General features: G+C 41.5%; 2 protein-coding genes across 3 annotated transcripts in view; both read right to left on the bottom strand.

Annotated features, from left to right (window-relative positions):
- STK31 (serine/threonine kinase 31) overlaps positions 1-8,724 on the bottom strand; it is a 42,433-nt gene extending 33,709 nt beyond the window's left edge. The window contains exons 1-6 of the mRNA XM_072851460.1: positions 8,682-8,724; positions 8,538-8,590; positions 6,997-7,095; positions 5,924-5,998; positions 5,007-5,165; positions 1,782-2,137 (exon numbers count right to left, since the gene is read on the bottom strand). Coding sequence (XP_072707561.1) covers positions 1,782-2,137; positions 5,007-5,165; positions 5,924-5,998; positions 6,997-7,095; positions 8,538-8,590; positions 8,682-8,709 — 770 coding nt within the window. The 5' untranslated portion in view covers positions 8,710-8,724. The remainder of the gene's footprint in view (positions 1-1,781; positions 2,138-5,006; positions 5,166-5,923; positions 5,999-6,996; positions 7,096-8,537; positions 8,591-8,681) is intronic.
- Positions 8,725-13,355: 4,631 nt separating this feature from the next.
- FAM221A (family with sequence similarity 221 member A) lies at positions 13,356-23,071 on the bottom strand. 2 transcript variants are annotated; one of them, XM_072851462.1, is made up of 7 exons: positions 22,967-23,071; positions 20,973-21,146; positions 20,321-20,511; positions 17,866-18,072; positions 16,933-17,043; positions 16,174-16,262; positions 13,356-13,527 (listed from the first exon to the last, which is right to left on the bottom strand). In XM_072851462.1, the coding sequence occupies exons 1-7, from the start codon at positions 23,020-23,022 to the stop codon at positions 13,465-13,467; spliced, it is 891 nt and encodes a 296-aa protein (XP_072707563.1). In that variant the 5' UTR covers positions 23,023-23,071; the 3' UTR covers positions 13,356-13,464. The 2 variants fall into 2 exon arrangements, with proteins under 2 accessions (XP_072707563.1, XP_072707562.1); XM_072851461.1 differs by lacking the exon at positions 16,933-17,043 and having other exon boundaries at positions 16,174-16,258; positions 17,862-18,072; positions 22,967-23,047.
- Positions 23,072-23,401: the final 330 nt, after the last annotated feature.

Genomic DNA, 23,401 nt, shown 5'->3' on the forward strand with positions numbered 1-23,401 from the left:
CTTTACTTCTTCAAAATTTGTATCCCTCTCCACGCCAGTCTTTACAGAGGCTGTTACACAACAGGGAGGAAAAAAATACATCATTTGAAGACAACCCTTTATATGTTTTCACACTCACTAACTCAAAAGTCTTTCTCGTCCAAAAAACATCTTATGATACCACACTGCAGACCCAGAAAAGTCAAGGTCCATTGTAATTCAAATCTTCTATCTACTAAATAAGCCAAAGCACTTTTAAGATTAGTGTTTTGGATCTATACCCTAAAAGTTATTTCTGTAACGAAGAAGAGTGATGAGAAGCCATCTGTCTCAGAGTACTGTGACAGTTCTGTGCAGTACCAAACCTCCACTAGACCTCACATCAACTTCATCCTCACCTGCATGGCCTTGCGAAAGAAAGAAGCTAGGATGTAACCAATTTGCTTCGCAGGCATACCACCCCAAAAATGCCTGCAATGTGCAAAATTTAAAGGACACCAGAACATACAGAAATTGAATAGAGAATCTGCTGGCTGCCAGCTGCTGAGGCCAGTCAGGATAGCTTTATACACGGAAGTATCTCAACACTGCACACCACCAAAAAAAAAAAAAAAAAGGGCAATTTCTTTTATAAAATTGGATTCAGAGCATATCTATAACTCAGAAAACAGGACAGATGAGAGTATCAAAATAATTCAGGATGAGGCACTTAACTATAAATTTAGACTTTTTTTTGAAGAGCACCTCATTTCATGTTAGTATTTGTTAACAGGACTGACTTGCCTAAATGATCTAATTGTAAAACAGATTTGGATACCATGCTGGTTTGTGGAAAGGCATGCCCTCAGGTGATCCATTAAAATGTTCAAGAAGCTCAAATTATGGAACATCAGCAAATTCTAAACAAGTTTTTATGGAGAACATTATTTCTTATACCATCTCAACTTTCTGAATGCCAAGCACCATCTTTCCCACCCACAAACATTTTTCTCAGCAGCCTGTTGCCATGGCAATCCTAGCAACTGTAGGACAAATCTCTTTAAAAAGATTTCTGACAACAACTGTAACTGCCAACTTACCACCACCTCTTGTCAACGTAATTACAAGTTGCAGAGACACCATTATCCCCCTAAAGCTTACTTCAAACTATGATTGCTGGCTTTATTTCTTATAAGCATACATTGTTACATTCCTACACAAACAAATCACCAAAATATGTTTGTCCTGCTAGGTAAGTGTATTTTTACATTCCACATTTGTGTCCAGTGAGTTTTTAATAGAGGTAAATAAATAGAGGATAGCTACGAAAAGCCTCAAGGACAAGCCTATAGAAATTACACAAATGCTAAAACAAACATCATTGCATTGCCTGTCACTGCAAAAATCTGCTAGAGGCCTGACACCCTGCAACCTTCGCTTTCAACTAAGCTTTCTGGTATCTTCTCTTCTGCTTACTGGCTGCTACCCCTTCCTTCTTTCTCGAAATCTTGCATTAAGATACATAAGAACAGCCTGTCTGGAAATCAAATGAGGAAGAACAAGCTATCCAACCAGCAACAACACTAATGAACAGTTTTCTCCAGATTAACGTCCTAATTCCCACCACCACACCATGCACACACAGACTCACATATACTTCCCTTCCATTGAGTACCTGTATTACTTGATGTTGGAAAGACAGAAATTGAACTTCATATTTTAGATACTCACTTCCCTTTCCATCTTCTCACATACCCACATCCCAGCAACTAAGCTAATCAGATCACTCATACAAAGTTTTCTATGACATCCCACTGCCTTACTTTGGGGCAAACATACGGTTTCCAGCAGAATTCTGACTCCTTGCGCTGGCAGCTACGTGGTCAAAGTGCCCTCTTGGGATGCTGTACAGTGCATGATCAGACCTGTTTACCCACAGTGGAACTGAAACTTTTATCTTCCGATGTTGGTTTTGCATGACATCTACTTTTCTCTCTTCTGCATCTTTAGTGTTTCCTGGAGAAGTGCATTTTTCAGCAAACCCTGCCTTGGCCACCTCTTCTCCAATATCCATTTTTTCATATTCTGCCTGGGCGATAATGGTACCATCTTCGTGCTTGGCCTTGTGACGTATTTTTATTTCTTTTTCAAAGACTAGGCTGCTCAAGAACTTTTTCCCCTGTAAAATAAAAATACAATGAAGTTGTGTACTGGACACTCTGAATACTTTTAGCTGAAATCAGACATCTTTCCTCTAAGAAAAAGAGGACATGTTTAAGACCAAAACCCAAACAGCTGCACAGGTAAAGCTGATGTTTAACACATTTATTCTGAAACAATGCTGTATCTGTACAACTGCAACCATACCCGCATCTAGTCACCAACCATGACTGCATCTAGTCACTCTCAATGCCAGACTGGACTTCAACACCACTAGTTCTCCCTCAATGTTCAGCTTTGAAGAATTCAGTATCATTTATACATGACAAAAGTCCAAAGTCTCATCAACTCTCAATACAAGTTGGCAACCAGGTTATCCAAGTCTTTTAGAGGATACTAGACCAACTATTTAACAGCATTATACAAAATTAAATTTAAAAAATATTTTAATTATTACATTGTTTAACAGCCTTTCAATAAGTGGTCCAGAAGCTGAAATAGAACATAGCGACGAATTATTATGTGTATCTACCTTACTGAAACTACTCATTTAGAAATTGGGAAATGCCAGTATTGGCACCTATCAGTTTCATCAGTAATATCAACGAAAAACAGCTTTGAAAGACTGGAGAATGCACTCAAGACCTTCAAAAGACTTCCGGGAGAATGTTATCTTTTATTTACAGGGGTTTTTTCTTTGTGCCCCACCACTTCTGAAAACAAGCTGGTTTTGCTGAAAATTAAGAATGGAAGGGGTGGGGGCAGGAAAGCTACACAAAGCAAACAAATAAAGCTGCACCTCAAGCAACAAGAACTGTTTAAAAAACAAAAACCAACAACAACACACAACCAAAACAAAACCCCAGGGAATTGAGAACAGAGATTCAGATGTACCTATCTTAAGTAATCACATTAAGCAATGTCAATAGGACCACAGGGACAAGACCATACACAAGGGGTCTCAGACCTCCTCTAAGTGATAGAGGGATATGACAAGGCAAGCAGGACAGCCGCTTCCTGCCTTCTCCTCCTCCGGCAACTGCTGCTCCCAAGCCACCAGCTGGTGAAGCATGGGCAGTGCCAGTGACAAGCCTTGAAGAAGCATGCCATTAAGACTGTAAGTGGTGTCCTCGAAAGGGAGACCACCACTAGTAAAACTCGACCATTGGCCACCAGTGCCACTCAAGAGGGCTCACAGCTTTTACCAGCCCTGCTGGCATCAGCTCCTGAGCCTTTCACATTCGTTGCTGGCCAGGGATGACAGGGTTCCTACTACCACTCACATTCACTTACTATTCTCTCTCCTGACCAAAAGTTTGTACGGTACCCAGGCACACGGCATTCAAGCAGCTCACAGATATAAGTGAATTTATTGCAGGTTCTGTGGCCAAGGGAGGCATTTTTCCTTCTGAAGGGAAAGAAACAGAAGTACTTTGTTTTCTCAGTGCCAGAAAGAACTCAGGTCAGTCAGAAACAGTCCTGAGGCTCTAAAGATGGCAAAATCATACTTTAAAAATCACCTCCCAGCACAACCTGAATTGTTTTTGACAAAACCATTTTAGTTTCTAGAGTATGTTCAGGGCAACAGATCAGACAGTCCTTCCCAGCATGCCCTCCCTTCACAGTTAAACATCCAGCTCTTAAAAGACTCCTCCTGGTGACACTGTGCTGATATTTTAACTTCTCACAGAATCACAGAATGGTTTGGGTTGGAAGGGACGTTAAAGATCATCTAGTTCCAACCTCCCTGCCATGGGCAGGGACACCTTCCACTCGACCAGGTTGCTCAAAGCCCCATCCAACCTGGCCTTGAACACTTGGGGCATCCACAACCTCTCTAGGCAACCTGTTCCAGGGCCTCACCACCCTCATAGGGAAGAATTTCTTCCTTACATCTAATCTAAATCTACCCTCTTTCAGTTTAAAGCCATTACCCCTTGTCCTATCACTACATGCCCTTGCAAAAAGTCCCTCTCTGGCTTTCTTGTAGGCCCCCTTCAGGTACTGGAAGGCTGCTATAAGGTCTCCCCGGAGCCTTCTCTTCTCCGGGCTGAACAACTCCAACTATCTCAGCCTGTCTTCATAGGGGAGGAGCTCCAGCCCCCTGATCAACTTTGTGGCCCTCCTCTGCACTCGCTCCAATAGGTCCATGTCCTTCTCATGCTGGGGGCCCCAAAGCTGGACGCAGTTCTCCCTCGACCTGCCGGTCACGCTTCTTTTGATGTGGGCCAGGATACAGTTGGCTTTCTGGGCTGCAAGTGCACATTGCCAGGTCATGTTGAGCTTCTCATAAACCAACACCCGCAAGTCCTTCTCCTCAGGGATTCTCTCAATCTATTCTCTGTTCAGCCTGTATTTGTCCTTGGGATTGCCCCGACCCATGTGCAGGACCTTGCACTTGGCCTTGCTGAACTTCTTGAGGTTCGCACGGGCCCCCCTCTCAAGCCTGTCAAGGTCCCTCTGGATGGCATCCCTTCCCTCCAGCGCGTCGACCACACCACACAGCTTGGTGTCACTGGCAAACTTGCTGAGGGTGCACTCAATCCCACTGTCCATGTCACCAACAAAGATGTTAAACAGCCCCAGTCCCAACACCGACCCCTGAGGAAGGCCACTCATCCGTGGTCTCCACTTAGACATCGAGCCACTGACTGCAACCCTTTGAGTGCGACCATCCAGCCAATTCCTTATCCACCAAGTGGTCCATCTGTCAAATCCATGTCTCTCCAATTTAGAGACAAGGATGTTGTGCAAAGCATTTGACACTGTCCTGCATAAGGCCAGGTAGACCAGGCAGACCCTGTGGTTTGCACAAGGAACAGGTAGGTCCATTTGGCAGCATCTGTTACAGATCCCATCATCTAAATACTTCAAAATCTGTTACTCACCTGGTCAAACATGTTTAAGTTCTGATTAGTTGGTGTCTGCAGTCCCCAGAGTCTGTACTTCTTGGCAACACTCGGACATTGCAAGTTTGGTGGAATTTCAACTATGTCTGCTCTATTCAGAACCTCAGAATTTCCATAGTCAATGTACAATACCTGACACTGCAACAATAATATAAAATACAAATCAGCAGAGGTTACATAACCTCCTACAGAAATATGTGCTGACAACTACTAGAATATAAGGATTTTAACACACGTGCTTGTTGCAGAGATCAGAATCTTCCGTACTGAGCCTACACACCTTTCAGAGGAAGGAACCAAGTTAGAGAAATTTTTTATGTTGGCACCTGTCTAAAAGCTTAGCAACAAAACTTTAAGTAACAAAACAGATCTTTGCTGGCAATTTGTTTTTCTTTAAGGGCTACAATTAAGAAGCAATATAGAAGACTGACTTCAATGGACAGATATGCAATCTAATGTTTCCATGCCAACCAGCCTGTCTAGAAATTATCTTTTTAAATAGGAACTACTAGCCTTCTGTATTAGTCACCTAATGCCGATTAACAACTCTTTCAGGTCATTTGCATCAGTGCTAACATGTCACATGAAGGCTGCCATTTTCACCACTCAGAAGTTCTGAAATTAAACTACATTGCTTAACAACATTAACTACCACTCATGAATCTCTTGATAAAGAGAAACAAACAGCACTTCGCAAGTATGTCATGTTTTGCCAGTCTTTTCATCAGCATTTTTCAAAATTACAGGTCACTTAAATTTGTATCCCACATGTATACTCATTGTTTTTAAATGCATTCACACAGTAAGTTTCAAAAAGAGAAGGAGTTGCATTTATTCCTATCATCCTGCATGTAGGACTGACATACAATTAAAGACTTTGAAAAAATGGTTCCTGCCTTTTCATTGTTGATCACTTGCTGTACCATACATCTGTACCAACATCTATCTTCAGAAAAACAGCCACCGTAAATCTGGGAATTAGGAAAAAAAGATCAAGAATAGCATTCTGAAAATACAAGCATACCTCAAAATGGTATTTGTAATATATTACAAACCTTATTTTCACACTTTCCTATAATTATCCCAACAGCAGTATGAAAACAAAGCAATGCATTTCATATCCTATCTCTCATAACAATATATGCTAATGCTTCAAAAACATAATCCTCTACTCCATAAACAATAGCTCAAAGAAAATTTTGCAACTAGAAAAACACCAACATTTTACATAGCAGACTCCCATGGCTTTTCTGTTAATGTGTCGCTACAACATTTTATTGACACTGACGGCTTAGTAAGCCCGACAAAGGAACAGGCCAGTCACATCACAAACATGCTGGGTTTGCCGTTGGTACCTTTTCTTCCTTTTCAAGAGGAATGTAGAAGGTCATTTACCTGCATACACAAACAGTTCAGACAAATCGTTTTATTTAAACCTTACTTTGCAATAAGCCATCAGTAGTTCGCGCACAAAAACAAAAGCTGCCATCACTCTTTGTATGCTTGTCATAGAACTGCTATTAAATATGTCCTTGTTATCTTAAGAGTACTTTGTCCAGCGCATTTAACATTACAGGTTTTTGTAAGATCTACCACACTTCTTGAGATGGAGCAAAGAATCACTTCCCTGAAAAAGCACTGCTCTCTTGTTAAAGATAACCCATAACGTATACTGGACAACAAAAGAGAATTCAGCACTCTGTATGTTACCTTCTTGTAGTATTTCCTGAGTGTTAAAAAAAAAAAATCTATGGTCGCATAATTTAACTGAAGTCTGAAGTGCAGCAAGATCTAAACTTGCTCACACAAAATAAGTGTTTTCTGTAGGAAAGCCAGCAGTTCTTAAAGAGATCTTAAGAGAATATAACCCACAGCATGATCAAGAAAATACCTAAGAAAATGATTGCATGGAATTAAGGCTTTTACATCCAGGTGAAAAACAAAATCCACATATACACAACCTACTTACCTTACTAAAATCAGGTTTGCCAAAAACTGCATCAGCCCGAGGACAAGCTTCTGCCAGCGCACAACTCAATTTCAAGAGGTCATTACATCTACTGATATTCTAAGAAGCGTGGAAAGAGGGTACAAGTTATTAACTGTCACTTTTAATAGATGCTTGATGGCTTATAACAGCCAAAAATTAAAACAGCTGTTGCACTGCTGTTGAGACAAGTAATGCCCCACCTGAAGCTTTCAATCTTAGTTATTTCAGTTGCATTTGTAAGTCTGCTCTCATTTTCTTCCAAAAATTAATGAAACGGATCAGGGGCAGGTAATGTACCCCAGAGAAATAGTTTGCAACAAATGTTTTTAACAGTTTAATTACCAGATTTTGCAAGCAGTATGCAGATCTTACTTATCAATCCTTCCTCACAAATTTTAGTATGTATTTGGTGTTCTTTTTCCTTCTCTCCTTAATACAGGAGACAACAGCTCTGGTATACCCCTTGTTCTCTTTACATGCAAGACTTGGGTTTTGGTTTGGCTGAAAGAAGCAGAGTCTTTCCAGTTACAACTTGGTATCTGAACCACTGTAAAACTGGGTCAATTCCAGTAACATGGCATTTATTAGACAACATTCTACTCGTAATTCAAAGGAAAGGATCCAGAGCTCAGAGCAGGGAAGAAAACACTAGTGCAACTAAACATTTTGTTAACCTTCGAAGTACACTCCTAACTTTTGTACCTTACAATATTAAAAACACTGTGACTGAGTCTCAGAATGCCAGGCTAAGAACCTAAAGGAGAATTACCTATGACTATTACATCTTTATTAGAAGAAACTATTCCATGAACAGAATGAGTAAAGTTTGGTCCCCCTCCCCAAATTCCAATTAGGGACAATGACAAGCAGCATTACCTCCTCCAACTGGCTCAAAGCTACACAGGTGTTGACTAATATGCACACACCAGTTAACCAGCAGACCAAACAGAAAGGGCAAGCTTTGATACTCCTTCTGGATTTTCCCCTCTCCCTACCCCATTAATGAAAACTACTCATTGTTTTGGGTTTTTTACTTTTTCTCACACCCCCCCATCCAACATCTTCCTGCCCATCTACACAAAACTTGAGAGGACCTCACATCTTTGAGCCATCTCCATGTCAAGCTTCACGGAAACTGCCCCACATGCTCAGCTGTTAGAGGGTAGGGGATCCATCCCCAGCAGGACTCCAACTGCCTCCTACAGTATTCTTCACTCAACAGCAAACATTTTAAGACTCAATTTATTTATTTTTTTGGCAGAGTCTACCAAATATTCAAGAAAACCCAGCTACAATTCAAATGGATGGATGAACAATTCTTTTTGACATTTTGGGAAAGAATAACTGATTTAAGTTTAAAAGGGCACAATAATACTTGCAATTCTGCAATCTAAAGTAACTTTTTTCTTCCAACATCAAATGCTATCATTTATTCTCACTTCTACAGAAACTTGCTGGGGGAGGGGTGGAGAGATAAGATTAAACACTTCAGTTACAATCAAATAGTTCTCTGAATTCACCTGTGCCCAAAATGTTACAGCATCTTCAACATGGCAGCCCACAACATCTTCAACTTGAGGGAGGGGAAAGAAAAAAACAAAACAAAACATTACTCCCAAGTGTAAGATTATGTGTTTGTTTGTTTTAAAACCACCTCACATTACCTTTGTCATACTCTGTGTCTCCATCCATGACAACAGGTTCTGAAACATTACAAGATATCTACAGTTAAAAGAGAAATTAAGGTATTCTTCCAGAGGCCGTGGCATGAGGAGGTACGTGCACCCGCCCTGCAGACCCAGGCAACCTGTCCCTGCCCTAAACACTTCATGGGTTCACTGCTTAGCGGGCTCCTGCTCCCCTATCGCCTCACCCCCACGTTTCTCCTCAGCCCTTCTCCCTGCCAAGTGAGAGGCACCCATTTCTTTAATGAAAAACGCTTTTTTTACACGACGAAGCGCCGTAAGGCTGGCACGACCGCGACTTCCCGCCAGCAGAGCAGGGCCCCTCCTCACCGCGAAGCTCCGAGCCCCTGGGAGCCCCTGGGAGCCCCTGGGAGCCCCCGGGAGCGAGGGCCGGGTGCCGACCTCCCCCGACGGAGCGGCCCCGGCGCTACCTGAGGCGGCCGGGCTGGCTGGGGGTGACGAGCCCCGCCGCCGCCGCCGCCACACGTGCTCCCGCCGCGGCCGCCCCCAACGCCCGCCGCCGGCCCTGCGCATGCGGCCGCCTGCCCAGCCCCCGGCGGGACCTTCAGCGCGGCCCCCGCGCCCGGGCGGTGCCTGCCCTGCCCTCCCTCAGCGGGGGACGTGAGGCGGCAGCCCTCGGAGCTGCGCCCTCCCTGTGTCTGCGCAGTGGACGGGGCGCGGCTGCCGCCTGCGGGCAGCCCCTCACCTCAGCCGGAGCAACCCTACTCGGCACAGGGGCAACGGATGCTCTGGAAAGTTTGCAGGCACCGGGCTTTTTCTACAAATCCATAACTGTACGCCCAGATGCGTCCTTCACCACACAAAAGGGTGGCGATCAGTGCATGCTGATCCTGGCTTTGAAGCATAAACGAAGCAGCAGCAGCGGGGAGGCTCCTCGCTTTGGTGACAGCCTCTCCACCGGCCTCGACACACCCTTTGAACGTGCTCATCCGATTGCTTTGTGCGATGTGTCAGTGCTCATCTTTTGGTTTCACATAGAGTCATTTGCAATTTTCCTGTCTTATTTAATACGAGGATGAAATTGATGACGCCATTAGCGAGGCAGGGGTGCCAGTGTTAGGCAGGTGACATGTTACGGTTGAGGCCGGGAGTTTCCCTAGGGAGGTAACGGAAGGAGCACGCGGGCTTAGTGTCCAGCCAGGGCCGGCCGGCACAGGTACAGTGAATGTAAAATGAGAGCTAAAGCCAGTGTAAAGCAAATAACGATTTACTCTACCAGAAGACAAATGCTAAGGGCTCCAAAGCAAGAGTAGGCTTCTAGGCAAAAGTAGTATCTTTTGTTACCAAAAAAAACCCAAACAGGTACACATGTGCAAGGTCTTTTAGATTGGAATAACCTGTGTTGTTGTTTTCAATTATATTTGTGCTAAGAAAAAATACTATCACTACCTGCAAAGTTGTCTCTTCCCTTAGGCTACATGGCTGCAACAAAACTACCGCTAGAGACTCCAGGGACACAGACAGGAGACCTGCAAACCGTTTAATATGCACAACACGCTGTAAAGACCCTGACAACTTGACAAAGTAATTCTGCACGGATGCTGTTACCGGCTGTGAATTCACACATTACACTCCCCTTCCTCCCTGAGACAGACAGACACATTTTATATTTAGTATGGGAGAAGCACAGAAGGGGAAGGAGCCCCTTGCCCTCCACCTAGGATCACTGACCAGTCTCTACTAAATATCCAAGGTACATCTAAGCCTTTTCACAGGATAATTAAAACTAGTTAAAAAATTATGTTCTACACTCTAGGAATGTTATAATAATGGCAAAATATTTATTCGAAAGCCAGCTATTTAAAAAATGAGACATGCTTAAGCATTGCCTAAGACCTACGCAATTAGGCTTTACCAGCTCAGAGCACTCCGTGTATGACAGCAAACCATTTCTCCCGTGCCAGATTCCTTCGATTAGAGTCAGAAACGGTTAATGCGTCTAGCTGAACGACAGATATACGCCCACAAATAAATCATACAGATGAACGAATAACTTATCTGTCCCATGATAATTATGTTCAAAGTTCACGACTGCTCTCTCAGGAAAACGAACCATCAACAAGTACATGTTAAACTGAGCTCTTTATTTAATGACCACTGTTAATGGCAAACATACTAGCATTTGCCTCTGCTTTTACCTTCACAAAAATTTTCTTAATAGAAGTATAAAGAGATTTTTCAATAGAATTGGAGGTTGCAATTTTGATTCTAGAAAATGATGATTTTTTTCTTAGGATAAAAATAAGAGTAATTCCAGTTAAGTGCAAATTTCACTTAAGTCATGACATCAGTGTCCAGTTTTCACAGCCAGCAACATTATGAGATACATTGTACCTGGATTTCATGTATAGATATGAATAAAAATTCTGCAAAAAAGTACTACATGACTACCAAGAAGTCAAAAGTATGCCTTCTAGTAAGGAAAGTGAGTTTCTTTTACTTGGACGTCATCAACATGGGTGAAAAGTGGTCAGAACTCCTAAGCAATATTTAATGCAGTTGCTATTTTTATGATCCCACCTGTTTTCCAACTAAAAAGAAGTATAATGAAATAAATGTAATAACTTGTTAGTATAATTTAAGTGGAAATTTTAAATAAGTTTAAGCACAGAATAAAATTTTTAAAAATCGGCTTTGATAAAACCAGTTCATGATGATCAAAGTACAGTTTAGTAAGACTGCATTTGGCAAACATTTAAAACTGACAAGTATTTTTAACTCAAAATGTCAATAAAAGCACAGTACATTATTTCCTAAAAGTAAAAAGTTATGCTACCAGTATAAAAAGAAACACAATTTTTTGTAACTATTAAAATCTCTGTCTATAACAATATTTTCCTGTGGGAAACCTCATCTCGGAAATACACACATACATTTCTGGAACCGCATTCCCTAATGGGTATAGCCATGGGGAAAAATACTAAAGTAGCATAAACTTCCACTATTAAGCTTGTAATAATCTCTCTGAAGACTGAAATAAAAATATTTTTTCTATATTCTTATTTACCTTTTTTTTACCATTATTTACATTTGTTTGTTTCTTGTAATTCTATCGTGAAATCCCCATTTACTTATGAGACTAAGTAGAGCACCTGTAGAAATGATTGCTTATTCGGACCAGAAGAGGGAGCTCAAATTAGTATTTTTATTAATTAAGTTAGAGCAGTATGCTACAGTGTAGAATTTAAAGGGACTTTTAAAACATTCATTAACGACTCTTTGATATATTATGCATTTAAATTAAAGTAACAGATTAACCTCTCCGATTGGCATCTGTAGTAATGGCAGCATAGCTCAGAGTTAAGGTAAAAGGCCTTTTTTAATCTTTGAATTTGGGCAATTGAGCGTTCCATTCCTTTCTCACTCAGATTCCAGCTACCTCCATCAGTCACTGTATGACGTGCATGCACTCTCAAGTGGATTCTTCCCTCCCACAGCTGATATCTGAACAAAAAAGCAAGTTGCCCTGCACCAAATGCATTCAACGTCACCTCTTTTCCTCTGCCCATCAGGCACATAAAGGCATCAGGCACACAGTGGCATTCTCTCTGATGGGAATCAGAGCTTTGTGAGCTTCTCCCAACTCTTGTTATAAAGTCTCAGTACACGCATACCACTTGAAAAGTCTTCAGTCCAAGAGATGTCTTCAAGTATTTTTAAGGACTTACACTTCTCCGTTTTCAAAGGAGACTAACAAAGGTAGCTCAGGCTCCGCTTTTGCCTCCTAAACGGCTGCCTCTGCCAATTATTCTGCACCAAGTTCTTGCTGTGCTGCTTTGTGGATTTAAACCACCACACAAAGTTAGCAAATTTTAAATTTTCCTGTCCCCTAACTTTAACACAACATATGCTGCCACAGCTGCAGATACGGACAAAGAACACAAAAGCATATCTCCCTTCTTGAGGGACTCAGTCTGTGTTGGATTAGACATGATGAAAGAGTATCTGTTGGATAAGTAAGCTGATATGAAACACTCTATAATTATTTGTTTACATGCAATAAATAGCATATCCTTTTCCACTTAATGTTTTCAGAAGTTTAGTGTAACAGAATCATTGCTATAGACAGTATCAGACAAACAGAACTGGGAGAATGGTACCGCTAGAGAAATCTGGCATAAAGTATACAAGCAGAATGCCTTCAAGTAGCTAGTAAGTACGTGTAGAAATGGGTTTACACGCATACAGAACTTCACATGTAAAAAATATTTATACATTGGCCTAGAGAAGTGTGAGAGAAGAAGGGTATGTTTGAATTTTATGTAAAGGCGATGAAACCAACAGAAAGAAAAAAAAACATTTAAAGAAAATATTAAAATGTCAATAATAACAGAACAAATCCCACCAAGTAAAAATCCATGAACAAGATGAGTTCTAAGGACTCTACAAATAAAGAAAGTGCATCATAAAAGTCTAAGAATAGGACATATATTTTCTTTGTCCTACTACAATGTAATACTTAAATACATGCCTATTCTCTCAGAAAATAACAGTTCTGTAAATCTCTAAATATGATTTTCCATTCTCAAAGGAATATCTATGTAACAATTCTGGAGATTAGAAATGCATTGATTAAAGTACCAATTTTATTACAAGATAATTAAAAATTAATTTCAGCAATAGACGAAAACAGCAGAATAAAGAAATTAAGAAATACAAGTATACAGGTAGGCACAGCAAAAAATACTCTTCAATACAACGATTAACACTATGCTATATAATAAATATTTCTTTATTAATCTCATGGCTTCTTTGATGGCACTGGACTTTTCTCTTTCTGTTTAACAGCCTTCTCCTTTTTCAGCTGTAACAAAGAAAGACACCAACAGTGGTTCAAGCATTAATTTGCAAGTCGGCTAGTAATGCAGTATTAAATCTCTACATCCAGTCATAAACTTACCAGAGTGATATATGCAGTGGAGAGAGCTACAGATCATTATTAGCCCAACCTAGCATTGCTTACTTCTGCATCATAGGACAAAGGAGCACTTCCATAGCTCTGCAGCTGCTACCCTATTCAAACCAGGGCTGCCTTTATCTCTGATAATGGCAATCTAGGTATTTATGTAACCCTCAAGGCCAAAGTGCCTCAGAAATGTTCATGGTTTTATCTTTATGTCAACGAAAAGTAAAGAAGTTTTGTTACAGACATGTAACAGACACAGACTAACCAGCATGCACAAAATCACATAGGAAGTTTGTTGCTGAGGTAGATGCTAAACCTCCATCTCAGTGTCTCCTCACTGACCCACAAGGTCATGTCTTCCTCTCATAAGATTCTTCTACACAGTAGGCTCTTATAGCATGTTATGATTTACCAACACACATCCATTTAACTCTGCCATTTTGTAGTAAGACCATTAATCCAAACAAATACATCTGTTGTTTTTAGGAGCAACAGTTGTTCTGAAGTATTGTTACATTAGTGAATGAAATTCTATTTAGAGCAATTACATAAAAGGGATGCATGAACTTTTGCATCTCATCTAACATAAGATATCATGTTGCTATCAAAAATGCAAGGAAAAATAAAATAGTATTTTCAACATGCTTTTTTCCCCCATAAAATAGCGTCAAAAGGAAGCAAGGCCCCAGTCCCGATTTGAATGTCTACGAATGAACTCACTGCTAAGCAATCCTGTTGTTGGTCTACACAGGAACTGATTTTAAAACATTTTTCCATATTTGGAGGCTTGAGGTTTGTATCTGAAATTCCTACTACCTTTTGCAAAGAAAATAAAATCTTAAGGGGAAAAAGAAACATAGCAAATTGGATTTGATAGTAACATGTTTTCTCCTATAGACTGATACTATATTTGTAACATCTTACCATATTTTGTGATGATTTCCAAAATAAAGAAAATTATTTAAAATTTCACAAAGGTAGAACAGCTTTCTCATTAACAAACACCTCGTTGCAAGCAGCGAGCATAACAGCAGTTAAAATTTTAAAAGTTAATTATGCAACATTGCCTTACAAAAGAATTCATAAACAGTCAAGACATACTTCCAGCGGAGATGGTGGAGCTAAGGAGCTAATGGAGGGAAAGAATAAGTATTTAAGCATCTAAGTAAGCTACACTGCAGGGCATTTAAATTTACGACACAGTCAGTGGGGCGGAGGAAGCACCTCTAAGGGGAAGTATTTTGTTTTACTGTAATGGAGAGTTACCTCAATAAAAATCTGCCCAGTTAAGCTAAATACCATCCCAGACATGACTGACCTCTGAAATCCTGCAATAGCTCATAATTGTATTTAAAACTTTATTTTACAGAATCACAGAATTAATTAGATAGTAGTGACCAGGTAAGGGCTGGGACCACAGAATCACAGAATCACAGAATCGTATAGGTTGGAAAAGACCTTTAAGATCCTCGAGTCCAACCGTAAACCTAACACTACCAAGACCACCACTACACCATGTCCCTAAGCACCTCATCCAAACGTCTTTTAAATACTTCCAGGGATGGCGACTCAACCACTTCCCTGGGCAGCCTGTTCCAATGCTTGATAACCCTTTCTGTGAAGTAAAATTTCCTAATATCCAGTCTAAACCTCCCCTGGCGCAGCTTGAGGCCATTTCCTCTCGTCCTATCGCTTGTTACCTGGGAGAAGAGACCGACCCCCACCTCGCTACAACCTCCTTTCAGGCAGTTGTAGAGAGCGATAAGGTCTCCCCTCAGCCTCCTTTTCTCCAGGCTAAACAACCCCAGTTCCCTCAGCTGCTCCTCATCAGACTTGTGCTCTACACCCTTCACCAGCTTTGTTGCCCTTCTCTGGACACGCTCCAGCACCTCAATGTCTCTCTTGCAGTGAGGGGCCCAAAACTGAACACAGGATTCGAGGTGCAGCCTCGCCGAGTACAGTGCCGAGTACAGGGGCATGATCACTTCCCTAGTCCTGCTGGCCACACCATTTTTGATACAAGCTAGGATGCCATTGGCTTTCTTGGCCACCTGGGCACACTGCTGGCTCATATTCAGGCGGCTGTTGACCAACACCCCCAGGTCCTTCTCTGCTGGGCAGCTTTCCAGCCACTCTTCCCCAGGCCTGTAGCGTTGCATGGGGTTGTTGTGGCCCAAGTGCAGGACCTTGCACTTGGCCTTGTTGAACCTCATACAAGTGGCCTCAGCCCATGGATCCAGCCTGTCCAGGTCCCTCTGCAGAGCCTTCCTACCCTCAAGCAGATCAACACTCCCACACAACTTGGAGTTGTCTGCAAACTTACTGAGGGTGCACTCGATCCCTTCATCCAGATCGATAAAGATATTAAACAGGACTAGCCCCAGCACAGAGCCCTGGGAAGAAGCTTTTAAGAAGCTAGTGTTTTCTCAGGCAGACAACAAATGATATAATGCATTCATATGCCACTTAAATCATATATTTATCTGTTTTAGACATCCTTTTGTGAAAATATATTTGAATTAAGCAATAAATGTAGTAACTTGCCTGTTCTTGATAACGTTTTTCAAAGTAAGCCATGTCATCGTCTTCTGAATGCTTTCCATGAGAAACTTGCCTTGTGGCACTAGAACTATCTGAAGAAAAAAAAAAAAAACCACAACTTTTTTCATTAATGATACTTGCTATTCCATTAGTTATGTTTTACATTTGGCAAAACACATTTAAAATGAGAACTCACCTTTATAGGCAAGTAACAAACCCCAGCAACTGGGACCAAACAGTAACCTCTTTAGTCTAGGCTAGCAGCTATTCTAAATAGTCTTGGAGAAGTTCAACAGTTATACTAATTGCTAAATTCGTATACTAAATAAGGGACATCAAATAAGCATAACAGATCCATAATTCCATGCAGAAAATACTTTCTGGTAGAAAGCAGTTTCACAGGATTGCTCTGAATAAGTACGATCCATTCAGATATGATGAGCTTCTAGTAGGAATTAAAAATTTTAAAAACTGATCCAATGAATAAGTGACACCATTAATGGGGAAGATACCAAATGCTAGAAAAAGATAATTGAAGTTAAAAAGCACATCATGACCAAAAATAACAAGCAGTAACAAAAGTTATTCTAAGCACTTCAAGTACATGAATGTTGTACTAACTTTTCACATAATAAGGCCTTAATATAATTTTAATTTTTAACTTTTATTTTAGCCCTAAGCATCCTTCAACTCATAAATAAAACCAATTAATTTTATATTAAATACTTTTTGTAAAACAGTATTATCCTACTAATATAGCACCTGCTATCTGTGAGATGGTTTGAGCAGAACTAGAAGGTCCCTGAAATGCTTTTAGAAATGGATGATCCATGCTGGTAACAGGGGATTCTAAAAGTTCAGCAGAAGGAGCCCCTGTTAAAAAATAAGTTGAATGAAAACAAAAATTAACTTCACAAGATATATTAAGAACATACATGATGGGGTCTAAACAAGGCTACAGATTAATATCTGCAACACTCAGTGCATACCCCATAAACTCGAGTTTACAAAAGCGAAAAAGGCTTCAAAAGAAATGAAAAGCTTTGTTTCTTTAATTACTATGGCTATTCCACAGTTTCTAAACTTCTGACAAATCCAGGAAACCAGATCAGAATTTTAAAAAGAAATAATGAGTACATGGCAATAATAAATAAAACAGTATTTCAGGACAAAATGTGTCCATTACTGACACAAAATCACAGAGCAGCAGAGGTATCAAGGGCAACTAACATGCCTGTCAAAAATAAGGTTCTACAAATCACCTCTTTTTTTTATGCTAAACAGCTATTAACCTTTGAGTTTGGAAAAAAAATGCTATAACTGTATAACCAAGAAATACCTGGGCAGTATCAGGCTGAAGGATTAACGTAAATATAACATGGAAGTATTAAGAGAAAAACAGAAGTTGCAGAGTTCTTTCCAAAAGATATGCTCTATTTCAACCAGAAGCTACTGGGCTGAACACCAGAATTACTGATAAAGAGGGTTTTTTATCAATTCACTACAGGAAGTTGGACAAGATGGTCATAGTGGTCTCTTCACACCTAAGGACTGCTGCAAAAAAAAGATCTCTCTTAAGTCCTACTCCTATTGATCCAGTTTGCCTTTGAACTTTGAAAGTCTAGGTTGAATTACTACTTTTCAAAACTACTTAGTTGGAGAATTAAAATTTCATCTCAGGTCAGCTGCACTTACCTATTCCACTGTCATCGAGTCTCATGTAGCCTTCTGCGAGTGAACTAAAACCAGTCAGTCCTCCCATAGCAGCATAAGGAACATCCTGCCCCACAGGCCTTCCTTGGGCTAAGCGCTCTTGTTTAGTTTCCACGACTGTTTCATGAGCGTATGTTGGCTGACCACATGCACAGGTAAAGCAACTATGAAAGCCCGAACACTTGGAACCTAATTAACAAATAAATAAGTGTAATGATTGAGATTATAATGGAATTTATACTTCATTGCAGACAAAACAGTGTTTCCCTAAACTGATCTTGTCAAAAACTAGAGTTCCTTCACTGCAAAAGCACCCAGCTATGCTTTCTGTTTGGAAGCACGTACGTGATTTGGGGCAAAGCAATCAGCTATCTTTGCTGAAACCTTTTACAGCCTCTTTTCACCATGATATGAAAATGCTGTATAAAACAGGAGAAAGGATGAATGTGGGGATTAGATCATAGGGGTCGTCCAGTCTCAGGGTCTCATTCAGTCAAGTTTTGAGTGCCTCCGAGGATGGAGATTCCACCTCTCTGAGCAGCCTGGACCAATGCTGGTCTTCCTTTGGAGCAGACATTTCTTTCCTAATATCTATTTGGATTTCCTATGTTGCAACTTGTGTCCATTGCCATTAGTAACACCCTTCTCTATCCCTCCCCTGGCAAAAAATAAAAAGAGAAAAGATTCTGTCACTGGGTAAAGAAGACAACCTGCCAGCATTTTGGCAGTATTATCTCCAAAGGTGTACAGCACATGTCAATATTGCATGGACAGAAAACTTCAAATCACAATTTATGACACAAATCACAATTTAAAGTCTTTTTAAATTAGCAAAATTATCTGGGTAGCAAACAGAGGCTATGGCAACAGCAAAATAGGTTCTATGTAAGAGTACCGTTAGACTGACTTTCAGGGGTTTTTTAAGCTTACATAGCCACAGGATATAACTGAAATAGTTATACAAATGACACATGACATTCAGGAACACAGAATGAAGTGATATATCTGCCCCAGCTACAGCTAAGACTGTCATCAAAGCCCTGCTGGAGCAATGATGTGAACAAGAAATTGAGGAACTGATTTTGCAAATGTTTCATTATACGAATTACCCTGCTTCCAGCTCCCAGTTACAGTTCACTTTGCAGAGCACCAAGAAAGGGTTTTTTTAAGTCTTGTGTAATATGTTCAGGGATCACATTCTTGGAAATGTTAAAGGCTTTTTCATATCGTTTTGGGCACTCCTCAGTAACAGAGCTCTTACTCTATGTTTGGATACAGAATAAAGTATATACAATACATAAAGTGCAACAGCAATATTTTTTCAATTATAAAGAGAGCACATCTCTGATTTATCTATCACATTAGATTTATACAGCACTGGGCTAGACTAATACCAGTACATTAAAACAACATAAGTCCAAAATAGAAGCAAGTCTTGGCACTTCTCTGTGTAATCTCTGAAGCCCTCAGAAGTGTCACTAGAAACACTAGAAAAAGTGCAAAATGTAAAAGATTATTAAAAACACTGTGTTCTAAGGATTCAGTTTGAATCATCCAATTGCACATTTAAGACTTTCACCTTACTTAGAGCAAATTCTTGACAGGCTGTCTAGTTTATGTTTTATTCTGTGGGATATGATTCTCATCCAGCAAAAGCTGTTTATGATTTTTCCTGTACAAATTAGACAGACTTCATGATAGAAATTTACTAACAGTATGGAACTCTAACAAAAAAATCTTCAGCTTATGTAATTTGAGGTTTCAAACTAAAATATCTTTATGCATTATTTAGTATCTATGTTTAATAATTACTGCTGTTTCATTACAATAACCTCGAACAACTGAAGCAAAAAGCTTCCTCTTAATGCCTTCTCAAACCTTTTGCTTGAAACTCCATTCCCATTTGCATTTCTGGACCCACAATCTGTATGCTCAGGAACTGCTTTGTTAAAGTGCTAACAATAGTACTATTTGGGAACACAGCGCTACTTCCTATTGAGTTGAGAAAAGATATAAAAATACATTAACATTATATTCAGCCAGGCAATAGAGGAATGGAGATGAACACTTCTCTCTCTCAAACTACCAAGTTCAAGTAGAAAAGCCACGTGCATGCAGCAGTGGAAATTACAAACTGCAAATGGGGTGCTTTCATAGTGCCTAACTTTAGGTGGCTGTCTCCATATGTACCTAACTGAATCATTCAGAAACTTATGCTCCTTCACAGAACTTGGGGAAGCTAAGGATGTTGTTCCAAACCCTCCTGTGCAGAAGGCGATGTCTTCCTTCCCATTTCCCATCCTTCTGCAAGGACCAAAATACACATCAGTGACAACTGCAGCACATACCTAATACTCTGGGCAGAATATAGATCCCTAACATGCTGTTCCTGTTAAGTTTCCTAGCAAAGAATGCTGCAAGTCCATCAGTAACTTACAAGAGTTACATGAAAATCCAGGTGCTGCACTGTGCTCATCAGCAAAGTGTTTGCATCTACAACGGATGGGCTGTGTGCCATTTAGAGGGACATAGTGATAGGACGGGCACGGACAACGGCTCACTCTACAAGGCACACAAATAGGACGGTCTTTGGGAATCACTTCATAGTCCGTTTTGTGTTGTTTATACCTAAAACAGGCAAAAATAATAACTTTTACACCTGTTAGTATTTATCAGAAAACTACGTGAAAGGCTTATAATTTATCTTGCAAGTTCTGTTTTGAAGTATCTTTAATTATATTACTGTTAATTGTTAATTTTCAATTAAATACATAATATCACGTGCTTTTACATCCATTCATTATGTAACTACCACAAATCCTTATGTTTCATTTTGACAGCACTATCACAATCAATCTGCTCTACAATAACTCGTGCCTTAAAGTTGAAGACTACAAAATCATTCCGGTCTCAGAAAAATGTATTGAGATTTAGATTTAAGGACAGTTCTTATGATTTAAAACCCAATTTTCTCAACCCTTAGACCTTAAATTAACTTGCCTATACTGTACTGTAATGTATCTGGAAACATTTGATGTTTTCCTGATTTTAAAAGATACAACAGTTCAAAAAAATGCAAAGATTCGTACCGGTGAGTACAAAAGCACAGCGTCTCTGGTCCCACAAGCTTGCAGTCCATGCCAGTTGGTGATCTCCAGCTCACATACAACCTGTTCTGTAACCGAATTGGTAATACTTTTCTTTTGTACTCCTCATATTCCTCAGGGGTAAAGACCTTTCCTCCATCATCATCACCTACAATTCTGTAGGCATGTCATTAAAAAAAACATAAGAAAATGAAGACAATAAAAGTAGGTTTCTTAAGGTATTTTTTCAAACAATATATAACAACACTTTTGCTATAAATGCAAAAAAACCCCTTATCTTTCATAATACTGTTCTAGTGATATACATTTAACAGAACTATAGCTAAATTTAAGACAAATTTTGTGAATAATGCTCTTTTAAAAATTTTGCTCTGACTGACTGAAAACCAGGGTTGTAAGAGAGAAGGAAAAAATTAATAAAGCAAACTACCAAGCTCCTTTTCATACAACAGAAAAAGCAATGGGCATCAAGGGTGGTATAACCAGCCAGCTCTGCCTCACACTTCTTGAATGACCTCTGACAAGTCACTTCACCCATCTACACCTAACTGTACCACAGACTTGTATCAGGTTATCTAATCTTAGTCTAGTCTGAGTAAGATTATTCAACTGGAAGTAGGGAACCACACTGCCAGCAAAGTAACAAACAACACACCCAAGCTGTCTTCTACTTTGCAAGAAGACTATGCTCGTTTCTGTACGTAAAGTTGACAGCAGCTGTATCCCACACCTCGGACAGGACCATTTGTTTAAGCTATCACTATGTTCAAATTCAAAGTCACCAAATAGCTGGAACTCCAGAGCAGCATCCAAATTCCGTATTTATGGAGACAACTGAAGACAGTAAGTAAAATCAGTAAAATAAAATTTAGACTTAATTGCAGCACTTAACTATGCTGAAAGTTTATTAATATCTGTAAATATTTCAATTATTATTTGTTGGCTGTGCTAAAACATACTGAATGAGTGATTCTTTGTCAAATGTTCTGTGGATTTGTATATTGCCAGTACTGTACAGAACCTGAATAATGTGTCAACACATCACTGTCATTTGCACGTCAATCCAGCTGACACCCAGTGAATCAGTGCATAACTACTTGTGTAAGAAATACCACTGTGCCTGCTACCTCTGATGTTTTACTCAACGTTTTCCTAAGCTAAATTAAGGCCACATTTCAGTATAATGCCTGAGTTCGTGCTTATTTTTGCTCAAAATCAAGTCTTCAAGAGGAGCGACGAGATTAGCGAAGACACATAGGAGTATAAGGGCACGCGGTTACACACTGCAAAACTTAATTCATGATGCACGAAAGCCCGTGTTTCCCGGAAGAGAAGCACAGTTGGCAGATTACCCTCTAACACCACATCACACAGACGCGCTGCCAGGCCGGCAGGTACGCAGGCTGGCACGCAGGCCTGGACGTGAGAAACGATGCGCTACTTCACTCGCCGACAGTCAATATCGACAACGTGCCTTCACACCGGCGAGGCGTACAGGGCTGGTGTCTCCAAGGCCTGCCTCTCCACCGCAGCTGCTTCAGGCCAGGGAGAGATCCCTTCTCCACGGAGAGCCGCTCTCGGGCACCTTCACGGCGTTAGTCCGGGCGCTTCCGATTTCACCGATAAATGGCCGGGCCGGGCCGGGGGGGGCGGTGTTGGGGAATGTGACACAACGGAGCCGCCGCAGGTCCCGAAGAGGCGGCTTCAGGACGGCGGGAGGCGAGCGGAGCGGCGCCCGGGCCGCGAGGATCTCCTCAAGGGAAGCCCGGGGCCGCGGGCAGGCCGCAGGGGACGCGAAACCGCCCCGGGCCTGGCGCCAGCGCAGGGCGGAGCAGGTTGCCAACCGCCGGCAGCCCCCACGGCCGCGCTGAGGGAGTCCGGCTCCCCCCCGCCGTTCAGCGACCCCCGCCCCACCGCGCCGCCCCTCTCCCCTCCTCAGCGACGGCGGGCGAGGCCCGGCCCTGCCTTCCGCTCACCGCCGGTACTCCGCGTACTCCTCCAGGGCCGTCGCCTCTACCTGCAGCCGCTCCATGCCCGGCCCCGCCGCCCTTGGGCCGCCCGCGGGCCGGGCGCCTGGAGCGCCGGGCGCGGGGAGAGGACGGGGAGCGGCAGGCGAGAGGCAGGCGGGGCGGCTGCGCGCCCGCGGCAGGTGGAGTGCGCGGAGCAGCACGTACCGCATCTGTAGGCTGAGAAACGTGCGGGTAAGTACCAGGTCTGTGCCAGCGTACGTGGGCACGGCAGAGCCCGCGTCAGGGTAGGCACACACGCGTGGGTGCTCACACAGCCTCCACGGGATGGTGGTCACCCCTCGCACCCTGCTATCAGACTCGGGGAAGACGCCCTCGGTGAACTACAGTGCTTGGGCATGGACACACGTGTACGTACAGGTGTGGTGCCTCAGAAAGGGCACT

Source organism: Ciconia boyciana, chromosome 2 (assembly GCF_034638445.1).
Source record: "Ciconia boyciana chromosome 2, ASM3463844v1, whole genome shotgun sequence".
Classification (NCBI taxonomy): domain Eukaryota; kingdom Metazoa; phylum Chordata; class Aves; order Ciconiiformes; family Ciconiidae; genus Ciconia; species Ciconia boyciana.